Raw genomic sequence first — 21,492 nt, 5'->3', positions numbered from 1 at the left:
TAATAATGAATGACCCAGAACAGGTCTGACCTCTCTAGGAAATGGTGTAGATAGCCAAACCTTGTAAGACACAACACCAGGTGAATGCCATCCCATCAGGCTGTGCACCTAATCCCACATCACCACGTGTTGATAAACAGAATCATGTGGTTTGCCATTGCCAATTGTATTATGCTTCAGCATGGACACTGAGAATGACAGCATGCATGGCCAAGGACTGGAGAGCAAAACAGGAACAACAGAAATTGTGCAGAGGAACAGCTGCCAGGAAAGAAACTGATGTCAAACAGCACCAATACTATGAATGTTTAGTAAAACAATGGCGGGGTAGGTAATTTGTTTAGCTGCATTGAATGTCCTACTTTAAAGGTAAATATCAAAGTTAGGCTAGATTTGGTATGATCCTAATTTGAACTCAATGTAAAAACAGTGTTGCCATCTGAATGCAATCTTTTCAAGATTGCCAGTTAGGTTACAAAACAAACAATACTCCACAGACTTCTGGTCCTCTTTCTTGGTGCTTGCACAAATGAATGGACCTATCACTGCCAATCTTCCTGAAAGATGCTATCCCACCTGTTGAAAAACACACATACAAAGCAATCTAAGGTCTAAGCAGAGACCTTATCTCAGTCTGTGTTGGAATTGCTTTTTAGGATGTTTTTAAAGCGGTTTCTTTTTTAAACAAGATTTTTTAAAGTTGATTTGTTTTAATGTTTTTAAAGATGTTTTGTTGTAAGAGTGTTTTTGTTTGCCGCCCTGGGTCCTTCTGGGAGGAAAGGCAGGATATAAATAATAAATAAATATCCCCACTTGCTCTTTCTCATCCAACTAGGGATAGGAACATCTGACTACATCACCTATATTTTTTTAGGTTTGAGATCCTACCACCACTACTCCCAGTGACTAGGGATGAAATGATCACATTCACAAGCATTATTTATTTTATTTATTTATTTATTGGATTTCTAGACCGCCCGACTAGCAAAAGCTCTCTGGGCGGTGAACAACAAAAAAATACAAATACATCTCATAAAAATTACATGATAATACTACAAAACATAAATACAAAGATCAAAAATCAAAGATCAAAATTTCATAATAATTTACTGTATAAAATTTAAGTTAAAAACGCCATAGAGAAGAGGTAGGTCTTAAGCTGGCGCCGAAAAGACAACAACGTCAGCGCCATTCTACACATGTCTCCAGCAACTGCCATTACTTTTTACACGGGCCATTGCATCAAAGTTTTAAAGCCCGTGAATTCTGATCAATCACAACAACCTCATCATGTATAATGCTATTGCCATTTACCACTTTGGGGGTCTACATAAACTACATAAACTCACAACTGTATAAACTCATTTCGGTTAGTGTTCCCACTCCCCCATTGTCCCAGTACTAAACTTCACACAGTTTCCCGATATACATGTGGCCCCCTCTCGGGATTATGAGCTAGGATTTTTTTTATTTATGTATTTAATGATGCTGAATATATAAATGCAAAAATCTCTACTGTGGTGTATAAAGGGACGCATGTGTGAAACATGTTTATAGGAGGCCCTCCTCCGAGTACCGTCTCACCGAGAGGCCCGGAGGGTAATGACAAGATCTAGGGCCTTTTCGGTGGTGGCCCCCGAATTGTGGAACAGTCTTCCCGAGGAGGTACGCCTGGCGCCTACACTGCTATTCTTTTGGCGCCAGGCTAAAACCTTCCTATTCTCCCAGGCATTTTAATATATTTCTATGTATTTTACTGTTTTAATGTTTTAGCTATGCTAATATCATTTAGTGTTGTTATGAATTTGTATTTTTATCTGTGATTTTGTTCATTTATTGTATTATTGTATGTTGTACACCGCCCAGGGAGCCATTGGCTATGGGCGGTTTATAAATGAAATTAAATAAAAAAATAAAAATAAATAAAATAGTATACAACCATCTCCACCTTTTCTCCAAAAGACACTAGTGTGGTATCTTTGTGGAAGAGACATAGGCAAAATCAGCTTTTTAAATTAACTGTAAAAGAAAAAAAGGAGCTTGAGAGTGAAGGAGTAGAGATGGAACAATGGCTTGGATAAGGACACTGAAACATTTGTCCAAACTGAGTTACAGGAATCATACTATCTCTTTAATATGCTTAAAATAGCATGTGAAGATACAAAGCCTAAAAGATATAGCAAACTGGAGCCCTTGTACATGACTTAACACTTGCATCCTCTATTTACTGAAATGAGAAAAATTGTTATGTCCTAACATAACTAAAGGAAACTTTTACTAAAGATGTAATCTTCAGGTGACTGACAAATGATCATTACCTTTATGCCACTTTTCTTGGGAACAACCACTATTCCAGCTCAACAAATTGGGAAAGATTAATCCCAAAATTAGGAAATTTTGAGATATTACAACATCACAGAGTGGCAGTAAGATGAACCTATGTCTGCTATTCACATTTCTTTTCCTTCCTGACTGTGGTGAAACAATTTTAAAAGTATAAACCTTCATTTTAGGCAGTTTCCTAACAACTTCAGCTTGTCTCCAAAGCCCTTTTCAGATGTTATACAGAATTACCATAGGGCCACAGGCTCCATGTCCTGACCTGTGCACATTTATTAGAGTGCCTGAATACAGCCCCCACTTGTACACCCAGAAACAAGCGCATTCATAACTACTTATTATTTTTAATAATTTATTTCCTAAACGTTCAAGGCAGCCAACAAGAAAATAAAATTAAAAGTGTCATAAACAATTAAAAAAGATCAACAAACATAGATAAAACCAAAAGAGAAAGACACGAATAGCAAGGAGAAACATTAAAAGAATCCAAATGATTTACTGAGGGAGATAAAAAAAATATTTCAAAACCCCTCATTCAATTTCTCTAACAAGGAGATGGTGGTATTCAGTGCTAGTCCTATTCAGAGTAGACCCACTGATGTCAATAGGCATGACTAAATTAGGTTCATTAATTTCAATGGGTCTACTCTTAGAAGGATTTCGTTGAATATAATATAACCCAGTACACTAGGGTTGCCAGGTTCAGGGCCTGAGACTGATCCTGTATCTTTAGGAGAAGAGAAAGTCAGCCAAGTGCAGGTGTTCTTGCAACACTGTAATGGGAAAAACCACAAGGTGGAATTCTCCCTTCCCCCTGCACAACTTTTAAAGATACAGAAGACCTCTTGGAGGCTGGGCCTGACAACCAAGAGGCCTTCTGTATCTTTAAAAGTTTTTCCAGGGGTTAGGGAGAATTCTACCTTGTGTTTTTTCCCATGACAGTGTTGCAAGAACACCTGCACTTGGCTGACTTTTTCTTCTCCTAAAGATACAGGATCAGGATGAGGTCCTGAACCTGGCAACCCTATAAGTACACCTAAAAACCAAAACAGGCTAAAACACTGGAAAGTCAAGAGAAAAATAAGCAAGATTCAATGAAGCTACTACAGGCCCCAAAACTTCCTAAACAGGTAGTAGGTTGGCCACTAACTCCTTACTAAAAAAAAAAAAACAGAAAGAGAGGAAATGCACCACCAAAAATGAGGACAATAGGACATAAATTTGCATATATTTGCATGTCTTATTTTAAATGTAAATGCATATCTAAAAATAAGGTATATGTAGATGCAAATGTAAAAATAGTTCCTATAATTTAAAGGGAGATACATCTTACCATGGTGGGGAAGGCTGTGACCAGGTGGCTTCTGTGCCTGCCCTCAGTCTACTGTCTATCTGTAACTGCTGATCAGCCCATTTTCCTTCCTTAAGAGCCGTTGGCCCTCTCTGCACTATATTCTTCAAGCACTATTATACCAGTTTAAATAGTCGTGGCTTTCCCTAAAGAATCCTGGGAACTGTAGTTTGTAAAGGGTGATGAGAGTTGTTAGGAAACCTCTATTCCGCTCAGAAACCTAAATTTCCAGAGTTCCTACGGGAGAGAGATTGACTATTAAACCATTCTGAAAAACATAGCTCTGTGAGGGGTCTGGAGGTTCCTTAACAAATCTCAGCACCCTTAACAAACTACAGTTCTCGGGATTTTTGGAGGACGCCCTAAATGTTTAAAGTTGTAGAATACTGCTTTAAATGTATAGTGTAGACGGGGCCTTTAGCTTTAAAACAGAATTGGTCTGGGCAGCCCTTCAAACAGAAGAGTGCTTCAAACAGAGAACTAGGCAGCCTTTTAAATAGAATACAGTTAATCAGGGCACAGGATCACCCTAACACAAAGGCCTTCATACTGTGGAAGAAGGCCATCAGGGAAGGAGTGACGTTAGCTTCCCTAAGCAGAGAGTTTTAGACTGTCAGCAAGGCCACAGAAAAAGCCATCTTCCTTATCCCAATGTGGTTTTGGGACACACAAGAGTGGTCTCTTGACGACCTTAATGCATGGACAGGCTCAAATTGGAGAAGATGGTCCTTCCTACATAGAATGTCTGAAAATGCAGAGAAATTATAACTGGCCCAAGTTCATCCAGTGAACCTGGTCTCCCAGGTCCTAGTCTACCACTTTCAACACTACACCACCCTGATGCTGATATACCATTTGTGTATTGATTAGCAGTTGCTTGGTAAGGAACCAGTATAAAATGTGGCATCTACTTGTGCATTTTTCTGTCAGCAAAACAGCTTGCATGGAGGTACCACCTTCCAGCTGCCTGAAGTGGCACAATTATGATACAGGTTTACCATCTCAGTATAACAGATTGCTTGACTGAAGAATGTTGAGATATAATGGGGAAGCTGCCATTTTTTCCCTCTCAGATGTTGTGGTATTGAAATAGAGCTTGTTTGGGGTTATGTTTGGTATTTGCTTATGGCTTCTATTGATCTTTGAATTGTAATTTTTAATTATGTCAATGTGAACAGATCCCATAAACTTGAAAGGTTTTCTTTCTTTCTCCCCACCCCCAGAGAATGAGAGACCAACCAAACCAGCTATAGATTAATTATAGGAGAAAATTAGCTCTTGAAAGAAAATAAAAGGTAATGTTTTCCCTTTGGTACGTCCACTTAAAATTCTATATTACTGAGACATTTTATTGAAAACATAATATGAATGTCTTATAAATGAATTGAAGGCATCTCATATTTCCATCACATATCGAATCACATATCAAAGACAGAACACTTCACATTTAATCATAAAAGTAATGGGATCATCCCATGCATGAAAAATGCTGTGAAGTAGCAGACTGAGACAGCGCTGAGGTGAGTAAGCACCAATAGCTTGAAATGACATTTTTCTTTCAGTTAAAAAGAAATCTAAATATTACTTTTACACTGAGGCAAATACAGAAGACAAGGTTCATTATCACACATCTCAAGAAATAAGTAAAAATCCATGAAAACAGTAAGAAGGAATTAGGCATGGGGCAGAATTCAGTTGTGCCTCTTCCAAGAGAGCTCTGAGAAATGTAGCTCTGTGAGGGGAATAGGGGTCGCCTAACAACTCTCAGCACCCTTCACAAACTACATTTCCCAGGATTCTTTGGGGGAAGCCATGACTGTTTAAAGTAGAATAATAGTGAGATAAATGTATGGTTTGAATGTGGTCTCTGCCAATTGGTGGCTAATGCAGACGATCAGGAATGGAGTCATCCAGCGTTGTTGGAGGGTTGTAGTCCCCTTACTTTTTTGGGAGCAGGGTCCCAATGTATGAGCCAATCAGCATGAAAGGGAAGCATGTTAGCTACTGAGAAGAGTCTTTTCATTTGGCTAACAACATGCTTACTTGTCCTTTTGTGCTGATTGGAACCAATCAGAATGAAAGGAGGTGAGTCAGTCACTGGGAAGACTCTTCTCAGTAGCTAACACAAACCTCCCCTTTCATGTTGATTGGCTCCTAGGGTAAGTGAGAAATGAGCTTCATGACAAAGTACCTTGGTCTCCCAAATCCTAGTCCCATACTTGGCTTCATATCAGAATTCTTAAAATCAAAATGTTTCTGACAACATTTAGCCCCCAGAGAGAGATGGGGTGGGGGAGCATATGCACACAGAAGTTTTATTCTGGTTCTATAATTCTGCAACTACAGAAGAAACAGTGAATCCTGGGGGCATGGCTGTGAGGGGGAGTAGTGTGACTATCATGAAGGGACCCTGCGCTTTTGAATTTGCCACCACACTACTGCAGACCATAGAAAAGTTTCCAGAGCCTGTGTGGCTTTTTTCAAAAGCTTGGGGGTGGGGGTTCAAAAGGGATTGATGAACAGGATGCCATCTTCTCAGGAAGTCTGCTCTGCACAACATAGGAAGTGGACCTTTAGTGTTGTGACACTGACACTTTGGAATTACCTCCCCTTGAATATTAGACTCTGTTATCTTTTTGGCACCTATTGAAGACTTTCTCTTTAAACAAACCTTTTACGTAGAGACCTTATCCCAGTCTGCATCTGTGCTGGAATTGCTTTTTAAGATGTTTTAAAAGTTGTTTTTTTAAATATGATTTTAAGATGTTTTGTTTAATATGTTTTTTAAGATGTTTTGTTTTCATATGTTTAAAGTCTTTTGTTTTAAAGATGTTTTAAAGAGCTTTTAGTGTTTTTGTTTGCCACCCTGGGCTCCTCCTGGGAGGAAGGGTGGGATAGAAATTTAATAAATAATAGAGCCAACATGCTCAGCAGCGACCCAACTATTAGGCAAAGTGAGGTGGCCACCCCAGGCAGCCAGTGCTGAGTGGTGGTGAAGTGTCGGAGGACAGATTTGTGTGTACCTCTCAGCCTGCCCTGTGTCCTCTTCACGAGCCTGCCGCCTTCAGATGCAGTGGAAGATGCTGTCCTATCATCAGTGCTGAAGTTTCAAGTGTCAGTCCAACCAATTGCTGTACATGGAATGGGAAGGAGTTCCATCTTTTCCTTTGCTTTCTTTGCTTCCAGCTGCAAAATATTTTGGGCCAGCCCTGATCATGTCTAATGGCCACTGAAAGACTAATCTCCTTGTGATATTTCAGGGGTTCTGTAAAAGGCCCTAACCCTTGAAAATCACTAGGTCAGTCACATAGCTGCTTCATTAAGTCCAAACCTCCCTACTGCCACTACCTACAGACTTAGAGATACCAGTAGGGCTTGCCTTTGATTTGCCTGGCTGTGTAATTCAAAGCCAGTGCATGGGATGAGATGAAATCAGGAGTGTCCAAAGGCACTGTGCAAGGGTACAGAGACAGCATCTTGGCAACCGCATCATTGCCACTTACTGGGATGATGTAGGGGCAGGGCTGCAGCTATCCTAACCCTTGCCAGTATGCTGACCCACTCCGCCCCAGTAAGTGGCAGTGATGCCACTGTCAGAAAGACAGTGCTGCAACACCACCCTGCCCTGCCAGCCACTCCTGCTGCTAATCCAGAATCTCCTGGATTCTATAAATTTAAATTCAGCAACTATATTTATTTATGGAAACAACAATCCAAACAAGCAGACATTTGGTAAAGTAAACAAATAAAAGTATTAATCTCCTAATCAAGTATATCTGGCTCTCCTCGAACAGTAGCCTTACTCCAGGCCTTTTACTGCTGCCTCCATTCTTTCAAATCTCACACAGTCCTCACTCACTGCCTGTCTTTCTCCCCAACTGACTCTTTCCACCTGCCACTCACTCTGACTCTACCCACCATTCCCAACACACTCATTCTTCCACTCGTTCTACGGTTACACTCCTTTTAAAGCAATCTAAGTCAGTAGCCGATACCACAGCTTGTGTCATTTCATACATTGATTATGCATTGTATGAAAAGGTACTTTCTTTTGTCTATCTTTTAACACCTGTAATCTGAGCATTGTGTGAAAACCATGTATCTTCGTTAGTCTGGTGACATGGAGGGCATGATCTCAGGGAACATGATGCAACCACCTGATGAAGCTCATCAGGTGAGAGCCTGGTCAGTGCCTAGTTGGAAGGCCACATGCACCCTATGTACACCATCCTGAGTTCCATTATGAAAGACAGACACATTTTCTAACTACATATATAAATACTATAGGGCCTGTAAAATAACTGGCTAATCAAAAATGACAAAACAGATTGCAATTGAAGAAAAATGTACACGAACATCAATTTAGAAAACTACCAAAAACATTCTATACAAAAAGAGTGAATGATGCATAAGGTTTGGGGCACTGCAATCCCTGAAAAAGATGGTTCCGCAAAATATCTCAAAGTCAGACAAGGTTAGCCAATTTAACAGTCACATGGGATTGTGAAAAGTATGCTTACTTAATAGAGACTGGGGGGGGTTAAAGGAGAAATGTTCATTCTTCAGAACCTATTCCCAAAGACTGAAGTGACTAGCCCAAGATTCTGTCTTGCACAGACTGATGCACAGAAATCGGGAATCCTGGACACAAGCGCCACACATTGGTCACCAATGTTATAAGTACCTGATTCTTGGGATTTGCTGTGATTAATAAATGCTCATAGCAAATCATTCAGTCATTCAATGACATTGGTTTCTATAAGAGTCAGTCAACAAACACCCATACTTTGAGGCATTGGTCCTCACAACAGGCCTGTAGCCAATTTAAAAGTTCAAGGGGGACACCGAAAAGTAGGGAAGTTTCCAGAAATTTTTTTCTGTAATAAATTTAATTATTTATTTTGGGGCAGAAAAATAGGGGGCAAAAAAGTTTAGGGGGTGGGCCCCCGCTAGCCCCCCTAGTTACAGGCCTGCCTCAGAAATAAATTTCTATTAGTACAATCCTCCATTCCAGATGACAAATGCTTCTGAAATTGGGAGAAAGTTGGAAAGCAGTTTTGAGATATATGGCTCACAGGTCTGCTGTTCAAAGGGGAAGGATAGTCAAACTTTCTGCTGCAAGGCCTCAAGCTTAAAACAGTTCTTTGGATGTTGTCTGAAGCTACTTCAGTGCGTGTAAAATTTTAAAGGAGCTAGCATTTTAAATGGTGCATGAAAGAAAAAAATCAAACTTTTTCAAAGGCTAAGATTATGAGTGAAGTTGTTTTGCATCCTTGCATATATCTTTGTGTCTTTAGGTAATGATTTTAAGGTTAACCATCTTGTATTTTTTTAATGGCAATAATATTTCCTTTTATCATTATTAACTTCATCTTCATGACTGCTACACTGGAAGCTTGAAACTGTGGACTAAAACTGTCATAAAAGTAGAGTTTACAGTTCAACAAGATTGTCATTCATGCCTTGCCTTAATTTGTAGGAACTCGCATAATCTTATTGACCCATCCCACAGTAATGACAGTATTAACTGCAGTAGCGGGGGGGGGGAGGGGGGAAGAGAGACTTAAAAAAAACTAAGGAAGCAAAGAACAGGAGAAAGAAAGAAAGCAATTAATGTCAAGTTGATTGGGCCACATTTTTCTAGATTAGTATAACATGAAAATTGGAAGAATTTAAGTCACCATTAGATATTTTAACACTAAAGATAGATGTTCTGCATGAATCAGATGCATTAGTTGAATATTAATTGATCTAAAGTACTGTTCCTGTAACATTGTAGTCCTACCTTTCAGTCTTTGGTTTCAAAAAAAAAGAGAAAAGTTTAGAACACTGATGAGAGGAATGCAACAAGAATGCAAAGTGTACTCTTAGAGGGGGGGAGACAGGAGCACCAATGACCAGTTTGCATCCCCTTAGTCAGGAAGCACACAAAAAGCCTCCTATAGATTACCTCTAAATGTCAACACCACCTTGCATACCTATATACCATTGCTATCCTAGGCTAAACATTTGTAGGGTCAGTGAAGGACAAATAAGGCATAACCAAAACAATAAAAAGTCCTAGACTGAGTTAGGTGTGCTTAAATCCACATATTTCACTGGATCTGAGTTAGAACTGGGCTGCAGAAAAGCACAGCATCAAAGTCACAGTGTAGTCTTGCACGAATCATTACTCTGTCTACCTCATGTCACTAAAATATGCAAAGCTAATGGAGATGAAACCTGAACTGATAAAAACACTTTTCATACCAAAACTGCAGAATCTCCTATTAAGTAGGAGAAAAACCAGTCTCCCCTCCATTCTTAAGTAAGCTTCCAATGGTAGCTTTTGTCCTCAACCACGTGACTTGATTCCAGAGGTGACACTTCCAGTGTTGATCATCATACCACCAAACACAGCACTCACTCTCAAATAATGCCACTTGCTGCACCTGGTCCTCCACTTTTTTTGGCAGAGCAGCCAGATGGATTATCCTCAGAAATTTATATCTATTTTAAATATAAATCTGCCTTATCTTCTCAATATGATATCCAATTTTTCCCAGGGATGGGGGAGAGAGGGTCCTCAGAACTAAATTCATCCCTGAGAATCCTTTCTCCCACCATCTCCAAGTTTTTGTCCTGCCTTTTTTGTTTTGTTTTGTTTTTGCCATATTCCTTCTGAGCAGGTGAAATTTTGTTTCATTTCCCCTTACAGTTCTCCCCTGCCCTTGTATCCCTTCCCCTCCCCCAAAAACCCCCTCAGACTGCCCATGAAGAATTCATACTTTTAAAAACATTTTTCACATGCACAAATGCACACAGACACGCACATCATACGTTGTTACATTTTCACTAATATGCTATCTGTCTTTTGCTACAGCTTTGCTACTCCTTGATGTGTTACATTCTTGATGTACAGTTCCTCAACAGGCTCCGTTTGTTGCTGGATCCAGCCTTGACACAGACTCTCATATTCTATGACCAGTGGAATGGGAGGGTGCAGGCATGAGATTAAGAGTGATTGACACTGTCATATTATAGAGACTGTGTGAAAAAGAAGTTAAGATAACAGGCAGCAAAATAACTGAGAAGATTCATCTCAAGCATATCTGTACTGTTTCTTTTACAGAGACCAGGGCTTGCCTGATGGGTGAAATGCATCAAACCCGTATCAGCTAATGAGTGACCTCTATCTACACAGCCACCATGTTTTCGTGAACCAACTGGGGGAAGTCCATTTCACCAACTTACCAAACTTCAATAAAATATACTGTATAACTAGAAACCCTATTATTCAAATATTAAGATTGTTGCTTTGGTTCATTTCAACAGGAGGATTCAATGGGAAAGGGGTATGCTTTATTTTTAGTCTTGAATGCACTCTGTAAAAATTTTCCCTCAACAATTCTCCATGATAAGAAATAACACAGAAAGCAGATTGATCATTGCTGTGAATACATTGTTCTCACCTGCAATTTTGTTTTTGTTTTTAAAGGAAGAGGAGAACCTAGGATGATGATAGATCTGGTCCACACATCCTTAGTGATAGCCCACTCACCCCAGAAGAGACCTATACATATGAATTCATTTGTGCTTATAATGTCCTGGATGTATCAGATAACCAAGAGAAAATGCATTGTCAGCAATGTAAGCCAAAGCCTGCACCAGACAGAAACCTGCAGTGCAGACCTAGATTTAAGTGAACACCATAGTTAAGGCAGACATGAAAGGACCACAAAAAAGCCTACCTCTCTTTCATATGCAGTCTGAAATGAAAAGTCACTGATGCAAGTTATTAATAAACAGTGCTGGGCCCATGGTATGAAAAGAAGCAGAATATATTGTTTCTTAAAGAGTGAGTCGTATTAAAGGTATTGCTTATTCTACAGCTAATACAAATTAATAAAAATAAGGAAGGGAAACACTTGTAATTTGGGCCCCGGAAATGTTCTATCAGGACCATTACATTCCAAATAATTAGATTTGGATTCCCACAGTAGGCAAAACAGCAGCCTCCCATGTCTTTAAACCCTGCCTTTAATCTGGGATGTAAAAATGCCACCTTTTATAGTGAAGTACTGTAGTGAGGGTTATTGTTATTCAAATAATCAGTAACCACAAAAAACACAGTTCTCAGGGAACTTCACCAAGGTAAGTACAGATGAAATGAATGTGAGTGCTTAGTGAAATATGCATAATATTTGGCAAATATGGCCCCTTTAAGGTATGCCAGACTAAAAAATAAAAAGTACTCCTCTCCAAAGTACAAAGAAAATCATGATCATTCAAACTCTTTTTTTAAACTCCATTACAAATGGGCAAGTTAGATATATTTAGAGCCAAATCCAAGAACCCCCACAATGTTTGCTAACCAAGTGAAAAATATGCATCCCTCTACAGAAGCGTATAGACAATTTCCTTTATGGCACAGAATCTACATGACAGCTGGAATTGGAACTGGAAAATTAGCCATATCAAGGAAACAGTGTTGTATTTTTCTCACGTTGTTGTCATACTGCAGGCAGAGCCGCTCTCTTTCCCTTTAAGGTAAGTAACAGACACAAAAACCAACTATTCTTCTGATGGGGGGGACTTATTTGTTTAGAAGTAGCCCTTCTTGAATTACGCTACTGAAAAATAGTAAGATTATGAATACCTTTGGATTTCATCAAAAGGCACTACTGAGAAACAAACATCAAATGACCCATTCATGGGGTGTTGGGACAGTAATAACACAATATTTAGGCCATACTGAACACAATAGGGCAGGCTAGAACCGCCCTATCCAAAACTAGCCCATCATCACGGGCTGCACTGGAATGAATTAGGTTTGTGGCATTGATCCAGAGTGCTTTGAGGACTGCATCTTCTGACTGTTGTATAATTCAGCTTAGCCTTTGATCTTAAGTACACTGAAACAGAAGTCAAATCTACTTACCCAATGGGTGTTACTTTCAAATAAGTATTTTTAGTTTAAAGTGCCAGGTCTTACATCATAAACAGGTGCAGATTTCTATACCAGCTGCTCCAGCCTGGAAAATAAGGTGCCCTAGCATGTGCACTCTGCATTGCTTCTCTGGTGCATTTGGTGGCTACAGTACTGCAGAGTAAGGGCTACCTCTCATGTCGCTATCCATTATAATAGCTTTGTCTAGTTTTGCCTTGGGAAATATTCTATTACCCTATTCTAAGTGAAATGCAAATTATCCAGTGAAACCAAATATAAAGTAGGAAACCAGGGTTTCAAAACAGAAGATATTTTGATCCCGCAGAACCCCTTTCTGTCTTTTTACAAATGGAAAACAAATACAAACACCATCCATGCTATTATTAAGATACATTAAAAATTTCCACATGCAGTACTTTCATTAATATTTTGTTACTTTCTTATTGTATGACCATGAATGTCACCTTACTCATTTTTATTTTTCAATGGCACTTGAGTGTGCCTTATCTTATAATTTCAGTGTTTCTGCTCTCATCATTAGTATCATTTTATTCACATGAAATACAACACCAGCGTGGGGGAGCGAGTAGCACTTGTGTTAACTCACAACTATCTCAACATCCAAATTGATTATTCCTCACAGCCAGACATCAGAAAAGTGTTTCACATCTGGGATGGTGCAATGATGTCATCTCGTTAACTTGTTTGGATTACTACTGTTCCTGTGCACTGAATATTATTTTTATGCTTTGAAACCCCTCCCCGCAAAAAGCTTTGACACATCTGAAAATGAGAACACCAGGTAGATCTTTCTCTCAACAATGTTAAAAATATAAACTATTAAAAAGGCAAATACTTGAAACAGAAATCTGTTATTCTACCTCTACAGCTACAGAGAAATACATAGCTTACAATACAGACACCAAGCCAAAATTTAAAACGTTAAAAGTACACTATGACTCCCTACAAAAAATTAAATCTACCAAAATGCTAGGGCAGCTTAAAGACATTAGCAGCAGTACAGCCTGAAATTCCCATCACATCAGCATTTGTATTTCCTGTTTCATTTAGTTATGGAATACCAAAAAGTTTTTTAAAAAAACACCCTCCAGATGGGAATTAAACACACAATTGTCAAGATGCAGAAAGAGAAACACTGTACTGCTAGGCAATTGAGAGATGATGAAGGGAATGTAAAATGAGCATTGTGGTAGCTTCCGATTATTGACACTGCAGTATGGCAACCAATTGGAAAATATCTTACTACTTTAGATAAGATTCTTTATTTCAGAAGGATCTACCATACACAGATGAAGAGTTATTACAACAACTATCATTTGGCAACATTGTATGTCCTTATTTTGCTATGCGACTTTTGGAAATGAGTGTTCAGTGGTTAAAATGGCAAGAGATCACTGTTTGTGCAAGGATTCTATACCAAGGGGGATTCCAAAATTAAAGACTGTATATCTTGGATAATAACTATTTTAAAGGAGTACATTTTAAGAAGATCAAGACATCTGTGTGATGTATTCAGAATATGCCTTTTTTAGACATTTGTCCATGCCATCCTTTCTTTTTTCAATAATGTACTGGAATTTAGGAGGGGTGTTTTTACAAAGAATCCAAAGAAAAATTCTGACAATGAAGGAGATATTGTTTAGTAAAAGCTGAGGATTCAGCTGTAGCTTATAAATAATTTAGAAACATTTTAAATGAGATCAGGCATATTAACAGAACCAGAACTATGTGTTGCTATAATCATTATACTTTTTTTAAAAAAATATCCATTTGTGAATACTAAACAATACTGAGAGGGAAAGTATTTTCTGCTTGGTTGTTATGTTGCTTTAATAACTATTAGGTTTACTGCACTAACTGTAATTAGTGAAGCATAAAAGTTTGTTTGCCTAAGCAATGCAATATACAAGCAATGGTATTCTCATCAATATCAAGCTGTTTCAGTGCACTGTTGTGAATGGCATGAATCTTTACCATGCAAAATACACAAAAGATTGTTAGTTCAGAGCAAAGTCTTCTTTAAAAAAAAAAAAACTCCTTACAATTTAACTTTGTCCATTGAATCATTTCAATCCTACCTCTAAAAATTGCATCTGGATATTTGAATTTCACTTCTGAAGCTCATGTTTTCAAATCATGCGGAATTGCAGTCCTGAAGCCCTTTTATTTCAACTTACCACTGGCCTGGATTTCTCATTTATTTTTAATTCATCAACAGCTATATTTAAACATAGGTTATCTGAAAGTGGGATTTTAGTATAAGGTTGCATGTTTAAAAGAGACCAGATGCAGGTTCTGATAAAAAGGTCTAATAATCCATCCTCCATTCTCATTACTCTTCAGAATTATGGGGACTTAGCCCAATTTCTCAAGTTTTTGCACTACTTCATAAGCTTATTACCCAGCTGTGCAGCTGAGCAGGAAGATAACCACATTCATTCCCCTTATCTGTAATGATGTAATACATCCCAGCACTGGCCTGAGATGATTGGAGGAATAATAGGATTGTAAAAACTGCAGAGATGACAAACAATAGTCAAGCTGGGGGGGGGGGATGCCATGAAATACAGCTGGAGAAAGCAAAATAAAATGTGCCTAGTTTTGCTACCTCTTGAATGAACTTTGTGTGTGGGTTCGCGTGTGTTTACGTAAAAAAAACTCCTGCTAACATCATAATCACCACCTATGAAGCAAAGCAAAAGTCAGCCACAGTTCTAAATATAAATAGCTTCACTACAGATAGCTAAAGTCATCTGGATGGGCTAGGTTTAGAAAGGAGAGTAATCTGAAAATAACCAGTTCACTGTGAAGTCTATATTCTCTGCAGTGTGTAAAAAGACAGCAGGCAGGTAAAAGTGTAGAGGGAGGGGAGGAGCAGAGAAACCCCTCTGACTGAAAGATGTCAATCCTGTTTGCTTAGGGTACCAAATCAGATTCCATTTTCAGAGTTAAATTCATCATTTGGTGTACACATCTGAAAGCATCCTTACCTTCTGCAGAAGTTGGGAACCTGAGTATTTAGCTGCAATGGATCTGATCTCCCCACCAAAAGCAGAGGCCCAGAGTTTTACACTGTGAAGAAAAAAAATTAAACGTGGAACAGAGAAAAATGTAGTAAAATATGCCAGTAAACAACATTCATGCACATACCTCTAAAATCTGAGCCACAACTCAAATATGCCTGCAACTCAGGATAACAGCACCTGATGAAGTGCCCTGTAGTCCACAAAAGCTCATGCCCTAATACATTTGTTAGTTTTTAAGGTGCTACATGCCTCTTTGTTATTTTAAAACAAAAAAGATGCAGTTTTTCAGTGAAACCCCCTGGCAGATCTATTCCACTAGGCAAGGTGAGGGGGAGGCCTCTTTTGTCAAACTTGCCGAAGATAAAACTTTACCCCAAAAAACTCCAGCTCTAAAGCGACGGTGTCTGTCAAAAGAGCCGTATTTTTATTTGCTTTGTAAGATCGCCCTCTCTGAGCGCCTCAGCTTAAGCGGGACTGCAGTCGAGAAGCGATTCGAGCGCGTCCGTGCAGCGGCCGGCCAAAAGTTCATCCACAGAGGGAAATTAAAAATAAATCCATCTCAGTTTGACGCCTGCCCTTCTTCCCGACCCCAAATCAAAGGTGTTCAAAACATCTGCTCAGTCAGACAGCGATCCATGCAGAACCATCTCCACTACCCCCCTCGTTCCAACGCGGTTCCCAACTCTCCCCGCCACACTTACACAGACAAGGGGATCTGCTGCTCCGAGCCGACCACGTCCATGAGGCTGATGCTAATAGCTGCCCAGAAGAGAGCGAGGAGCCCCACGGAAGCCCCACGGAGGCTCCCGAGCCCTGGCATGGTCTCGTTCCTCGGTGGGGTTTTCGAACTGGGCTGATCTGTCTCGGCAGCGCGAGGGAGGCTTGCGTGGCCGCGGCGAGAGGGAAGGCAGCGAGCGCGGAGCCAACGCGAGCGGAGAAGAGTCAGGGCTCCATCCTCTTCCTCCTCCTCCTCTTGGCACCAAGGGCCCTTTTGTCCCGGATCCAGAGCGAGGAGGCGCCGGTGACCTGAAAAGTCGGGTGTCCTTGGTAACAGGCAAGCGGCACCACTGCAGCCCGCCACGCCAGTTGGGGACAACTCAACTCCGCAGTCAGCGGCGCGCCGGAGTGACTTCGGTGAGTGCCCTCGCTCTGCTCCCTCCAGCGCCCTGAAGTAGAGAGCCCGGCTTGCTGTCGACCCTGGCCAGGTGGAGAGGGCTCGGCTGCCTTCTTTGCCGCGCTTCTTCCTGCTCACTTCCCAAATAACGCAAAGCTGCCGAGAGGTGTGTCCCCCCCACCGTTTTCTAAGACGTGTGCTCGCGTCTCTGTGCGCCTCCCTCCCACTCTGTTCATTCAGCGCCGGGAAACTCCACCTCAGCCTTCATGCCAAATCAAGTCAGCGCTAATGCACTGGTGGAGAGCGGAGCGGCGGCAGCAGCCTTTTAAGGAGCTGGTGCGTGCTGTCAGGCAGGCATAGAAGAGATGAGATCAAGGAGCGAAAGTGTCTCCAAGCCGACAAAAGCTGAGCAAGTCCGGAGAAAGAAGTGCGAGACGGCAGACAGAGCGATCCGCGTTGGGATCGTCGGCCGAGACTGTAGCCCCTCCGCCGGAGACCTGGTCAATTTCAGGCAGCGTGCTCCTGCGTGACGAACAGCTGCGAACGCAGCCCTGGAGACGGAGGGATGAGTGGATCGCTTAACCTCTCCCACCCACAAAGCTTCCAAGTCGCAGCGCAGGAGGGAGGAGGCAGAAGAGGAGGAGGAGGAGGAGGAGGAGGGAGGGTGCGGGCGAGGAAGGCAAGCAAGGTCTGGCCCTGCCGCCCTGCCCTCCTGCATCGTGCTGATGATGTGCCAACCTGCGGGCGCCCCTCGGCCTTTAGGTCAGCCTCGGCGGCCGGAACGGTCTCCTAGGCTCTGTAAGCCTTCTCCTTGCGCACCCGGGCAGGCGTAGTGTGGCTGGCGGCGGCTTCCTGCCTGTGCATTGGCTGCGGCGAGGCAAGATCTGAGAGACTGGGACGGGAACCGGGAGGGAGGGAGGGAGGGGGGGAGCCTCCGACGAACGAAAGGAAATGCAGCACAAGGAAATCAATGCAAGCCTAAGTGACTTCTGGAGCCGACGAATAAATTATTAATTTGGCCTTGTGGAGGAATCCCTTTGGTAAAGGAAGATGGGCAGGATCACAAGCGATTGCACAGAAACAGTGTCCGTGTGTTCGAGACAGAGAAGCTGAGAAAGCAAGAGATTCCCCCCCCCCCCAGTTATTGTGGGTTAGCTGATGTGCTTCACCTTTCTACCCCTCCCTTTGGTAACTCTTATCTTCAGTGCATCAGAAGTAAAGAATAAGCGTTTCCCACCTGGTTCAATAAGCATCCTAAGAATTAAAGGTGAGCTGAGTCATCCCAGTATTGCATAGGGGGGGAGGGGAGAATGTACAGAAGTTGGCATTCTCTCTCTCTGAAGAGACTGACTCGGCACTCCCATTTGGTAATGCAATAGCCAAGACCCCTCCCCACCTAACTTTCTTAATCACTTTTGAGAACATTGTTAAGAATCCCACCCTTTCCAGCAGGGGTATTGTTAGGGGTCCCAAGCCCTTGGTCTTTCGTGATGGGCCTAGGACCCCCTTTTGAAAAAAACAACAATTTTGAACTTTGCTTAAATGATGGCTGAGCACACTGCAAAGAGCAGCACTCCTGAGACCCCAGCCACCAACTATCTTAATTTTCCAGAGTCATCTGTATATAGAAATTAGCATATGCAAATATATGTCATGGGACTGTGCCCTGAAACCTTTTAAATACGTAGCAGCCCACCTGCTTTCCATTGGGCTGGCTGCTCTACTTACAAATGCAGTCTACAGCCTGCCACACTCTTTCTAAAGAAGAGCTTTCACCTCAAGACAAACGGAAAGTTTCTGGCAACAACCTTATATTTATCCAACAAGCAAGGCCTGTAGGATTCAAAGGTCATTTCATCTTATGGAATCAAGTCCATCACTTTCATGTTTATACTTGTGTTAGGGTTAAAAACAATGTTTATTTGGAGACCAGGATAGTGCACTGTTATGTATGTATAACTATCCATGTTATAGTGCACTGTCTGCACTGCTTTTCCCTGAGTCATATAATCAGTACAGAGCCAACTGTCTGCTGGCCAAAAGCAGGTATGATTGGGTAGCCATATACCAATATGTGTTTCCATTTCAACAGCCAGGTGTTCACAAATACAAATACCGGGGCATCTAGGGGATGGGTCGTAACTCAGTAGTAGCATCTGCTTTGCATTGCAGAGGGTCCCAGGTTTGATTTCTGACATCTCCAGGTACCTGGAGAGCCAGTGCCACTCAGTATAAGGCAGCTTCCTAAGTGCCTATGCTTCCTATCTAGGAGGCCTCATACTCAGCCAGAATGAAGTGCTCCAACAATTCTCTATATGCATGTGCACATGTTATTGCATGTCTGTGTAAGAAACTTACATACATTTGAAGTAATGAAAGTATGCACTGCTGTTACTTCTGCAATATATTTTAAATGCCTCCTTATTTTGCTCTCTTTAGTGGTGGTTCATAAGAACCTGGGTTGTATAGCTAGCTACTTATTTTCTGCCCTGGTGTCTCATATGCCAGTGCCCTTAAACAAAAGCTTCTGACAATTATTCACTGAGCGCATACAAAACCCGTCACCCAGAGGAACACATGCATCTGGCTACATGCCCAAGGATCGTATAGATTGCCCCCATGGCTACATTTCATTGCTACACAGCTTCATGGTAAGATGGGTCCACTATCCAAGGACCACTGCAGTCAACATTACAGCTTTAAACCTGTGATGCCTTTATTTATTTATTTTATTTAAAAAATATTTCTATCCCGCTCTTCTACCCTACAATAGGGCACTCAGGGCAGCTACAGTAAAAACGCATACATACATAATAAAATACACAATAAAAACACAAAACATTAGTAGATTAAAATGCATAAAATACTATTAATATGCATTATGCACATACATACATAAAATGCAACATCAAAACTGAAACATTATATCACACAGTTTCTAAAGTAAATGTTTGATGGCCTGGAAAAAGAGAACTGGTAAATTGTCATCTTGAAGGTTTTTTAGGGGGATTATTGATGTATCGATGGAATGAGTCAAAATATTGGACAACTTGCATGTTAAATTTCTACAGTTATGGAGATGCACATTTTTAAAACACATTTTTAAATATACAAATGAAATATATAAATACCATGGGTAACATCTATTTATTATTCTTTATTTATTAGATTTATATCCCACCCTTCCTCTAAAGGGAGCCCAGGACAGCAAACAAGCGATAAAACACTAAAAAAAAATCTTAAAAACAAAACATCTTTTATGTGGTCCCCACTCTGCCATTGGTTATTAAGTTCTGTTCAGTCAGACAAACTCTGCTTAATCTAATGTTATACACTTCCAGTGTGCACCAAAATCTAGACTAAGGCTATAGTCCATTCTATACAAACTTACATGGAAATGTGTCCTATTGAACTTAATAAGATCACTTAGGGGCTATTAATACTAATATGAAAAGCTAGTCCTGATCAACTTAAGCCCCATTGGTTTCCATGGGTGCTAAGTGCAAGTACCGGAACATTAATCCAACAAAATCATATTACTATTTTCCGTCTTCATTAGTTTTTACCATTTTTGCTTGGAATGAAATTCTATGCTTATTTCCTTGGGGTGCAATCTTACAGTGTAACCCTAAGCATGTTTATTCAGAACTAAGTCACATTGAGTTTAAGGTGAAGAGCCCACGTTCTGCATGCAGAAGTCCCCAGCACCTCCAAGTAGGGATAGAAATATCCCGTCTTAAACCCTGGACAGCTGCTGCCAGTCTCTGTAGTTAATACTGAGCTGTGTGGACCAATGGTCCAACTCAGTATAGGGCAGCTGCTTACAAACCTATGTTTAATGGAACTGACTTCCAAGTAAGGCTGCTAAGTAAGTCTTGCTTCCAAGCAAGGCTGCAATCCTAACCCCACTGACCTGGGAGTAAGCCCTTTTTAATTCAATCGGACTTTCTTCTGAATAGAATAGACTTTTAGGATTGCACTGGAAGGCCCCTTAAATCCTGTCAACCTCAATAAAATTTAAAGACACTCCTAAATGTGTTCGAAGTAATCCTGTTGGTTTTCATCAGATTTACTTCCAGACAAGCATACATAGAATTTCAGCTTTAGTGTGTTGAACTGAAGAACTCCCAGAAGCATTTCAATTTATTTTTGGGAACTTGAAGGAAAAGACTAAAGACAGGACAATGTCAGACATCTACTTAGAAATATGGGCTGAAAGAACACAAAGAGTCTCAGCATCTTAGGAAATTATTTCAACTCTTAATAAAGCTATCAGCCTGCAAAATAGGGTTGGTGATAATAGTCAATTCAGATTTGCTTAAAAGCAGCTAATCTATATATTTTCAACTAGTTGGCTGTTTAATGAATTAGAAGACTGTCCCAGGATTGAACCACACAGATATTGGCTAGAAAGAACTATCATAAAGTATTGGCAAAACTGATTTCAGAGCCTGTAAGAAGTAATGTACTTATGCCAAATGTGAAGCCTTTCAAAGACAGGAGAAGGTCCCCTCACTTAGATGGGCAGACCGTCCTCCAATAGAAGGAGTCACCCTTGCCTGTAAGTACTCTTTCCACTGGAGGAAGTGATTCTTTGGATCCTACTCAATGCCTGTAAACTATAGCAAGGATGACTTAGCTCAACCTTTGCCAACCTGGTGTGGTGGTGGTAATTTTGGGCTACAATCCCCATCAATGCCATCCAGTTGGG

General features: G+C 40.8%; 1 protein-coding gene across 8 annotated transcripts in view; it reads right to left on the bottom strand.

The window, feature by feature from the left end:
* Positions 1 to 16,705, bottom strand: part of CACNA2D3 (calcium voltage-gated channel auxiliary subunit alpha2delta 3) — a 1,117,495-nt gene extending 1,100,790 nt beyond the window's left edge. For 4 of the 8 annotated variants that reach the window (XM_061618250.1, XM_061618247.1, XM_061618248.1 and 1 more), the window contains exons 1-2: positions 16,369 to 16,705; positions 15,632 to 15,713 (exon numbers count right to left, since the gene is read on the bottom strand). In XM_061618250.1, the coding sequence (XP_061474234.1) occupies positions 15,632 to 15,713; positions 16,369 to 16,487 (201 nt within the window). In that variant the 5' untranslated portion in view covers positions 16,488 to 16,705. The remainder of the gene's footprint in view (positions 1 to 15,631; positions 15,714 to 16,368) is intronic. The other 4 variants (XM_061618245.1, XM_061618246.1, XM_061618244.1 and 1 more) reach the window with 4 other exon arrangements.
* Positions 16,706 to 21,492: the final 4,787 nt, after the last annotated feature.

This window comes from Rhineura floridana, chromosome 3 (genome assembly GCF_030035675.1).
Source record: "Rhineura floridana isolate rRhiFlo1 chromosome 3, rRhiFlo1.hap2, whole genome shotgun sequence".
In the NCBI taxonomy this organism is placed as follows: domain Eukaryota; kingdom Metazoa; phylum Chordata; class Lepidosauria; order Squamata; family Rhineuridae; genus Rhineura; species Rhineura floridana.
This window is presented reverse-complemented; position numbering and strand designations above follow the sequence as displayed.